We start from the raw sequence: 1,614 nt of genomic DNA, 5'->3' as shown, positions 1-1,614 counted from the left end.
TTTCTCCCACCGACACCTTCAGAGGTCTATCGCCCACCATATTGCCATCAACATCTCGCAAGGGCAACAAATAATCGTTGTGCCATATCTTCAGGAATCTCTTGATATATTGATGTCTGAATTTTAGAGACTGCAGAAGTTTTACCCGACTGGGGGTATCAGGGCACAATTCGTCTGATCCATGACTGCTTATCAACAAACGAGGACTATACCCGGTTTGTAGAAAGTGATTGGGCGTTAAAATATTGAGACCTCCTTCAGAAACTGCTATGTAGGTGAGTGGTCGATCGTTGATTACCTTTTCTACATCTGAAAGAATGGTCAAAAATTCGAAGTAGCAGGCTTTCTTTCAGCCCAATAACTTCTTCAAACATTGTTTGAGCGTCTTAATCATTCTCTCCCATACACCCCCATGCCAAGCTGAATAAAGAGAGATGGTAAGATAATTAATGGTAATCGATCTGAAATTCTCTTTGAATTCATCAGAGACAAATACTTCAGATAACAAGATACCGGACGCCAAGAAGGTTTTCGCATTGTCCAAGTAAACATGCATAGGAACCCTGAACAGGTTGGTGAATCTGACAAATGCCATTATGAAGGAAGTGGTGCTCATACCTGGTAAAAGCTCCAGATGCACTGCACGCAAGCTCATGCAGGTGAACAATAAGACATACATTTTCACGTCTTCGTCGTTCTGCTTTATCTGTTGAAAAGGATGAATAAAATTAGCCCGATGATTGGGAAGTTGAGAGCCTGAGGGAGTTTTAAAAGGCATCGAATTGACTTTTTTGCAAATAATACAATTGCAAAGAATTTTCTTCACCGATTGCCTTCCTTGAGGGATCCAAAACCCAGACAATCTCAACTTTGCAAGAGTCGAGTTGGTTCCTAGATGGCAACAATTTAGGTGTGCCTCTTTGATAACCAATTCAGTCAAATGATGATTTTTCCCCAGAAGTATAGGGAACTTGACATCAAAGGGGTGGATGTCATAATTCTGAATACGACCTCTTGTTTGCATCAGACTGTCCTTATCAAGGAACAAACCAAGAGCAGATACTCTTGGAGGGACAGCTTTATTAGAGGACTGGTGCAAGTATTCCAATTCAAATGGATATTCTTCCTCTTGCATATAAGAAAAGAGCAGTAGTTTAGCTCTATGATAATAATAATAATTGGTGATATTTATTGGCAAGTAGTTCTCACCAGTGCTAGGGAAAACATACAAGAAATGACCTTTTTGTTTACGTCATTAAGGCAAGGTAAAGGAGACACTGGCCAGTCAATTGCGAGTTGATTCAACCAGTTGGGGCCGTGCACCCAAAATTTTAACAGTTGTTCAAACTTAGAGGTAGTAAGCCCTCTAGTTAATAAGTCTGCTGGGTTTTCGGATGAAAGAACATATTTGAACCGAGGGCGAATTTGAAACTCTAGATTAAATTCATCCAGCATTTTTTTTATGTCCATCACGCGGTTGTCTACAAAGATGCTGTTTTTAGTTCCTTTCCCATTTAAGACCCAAGATAAGGCTACTTGAGCATCGGACACAAGAAAGAAGGAATTAACATTGGTAGTTCCCAATGCTTTCAGTACATTAGGCACTACTTTAAG

General features: G+C 40.1%; 1 protein-coding gene across 1 annotated transcript; it reads right to left on the bottom strand.

Annotated features, from left to right (window-relative positions):
- Positions 1–349: 349 nt before the first annotated feature.
- Positions 350–1,135, bottom strand: LOC145288186 (uncharacterized). The gene has a single exon (XM_080136236.1). The coding sequence runs from the start codon at positions 1,133–1,135 to the stop codon at positions 350–352; it is 786 nt and encodes a 261-aa protein (XP_079992362.1).
- Between the last annotated feature and the right edge of the window lie 479 nt (positions 1,136–1,614).

The sequence above is a fragment of the Euprymna scolopes genome, chromosome 11 (assembly GCF_053919585.1).
Source record: "Euprymna scolopes isolate OS-2025 chromosome 11, ASM5391958v1, whole genome shotgun sequence".
In the NCBI taxonomy this organism is placed as follows: Eukaryota; Metazoa; Mollusca; class Cephalopoda; order Sepiida; family Sepiolidae; genus Euprymna; species Euprymna scolopes.
This window is presented reverse-complemented; position numbering and strand designations above follow the sequence as displayed.

Coding starts and splice junctions, on each gene's coding strand:
- LOC145288186 (XM_080136236.1), bottom strand. CDS start 1,135: ATGCAAGAGGAAGAATATCCATTTGAATTGGAATACTTGCACCAGTCC.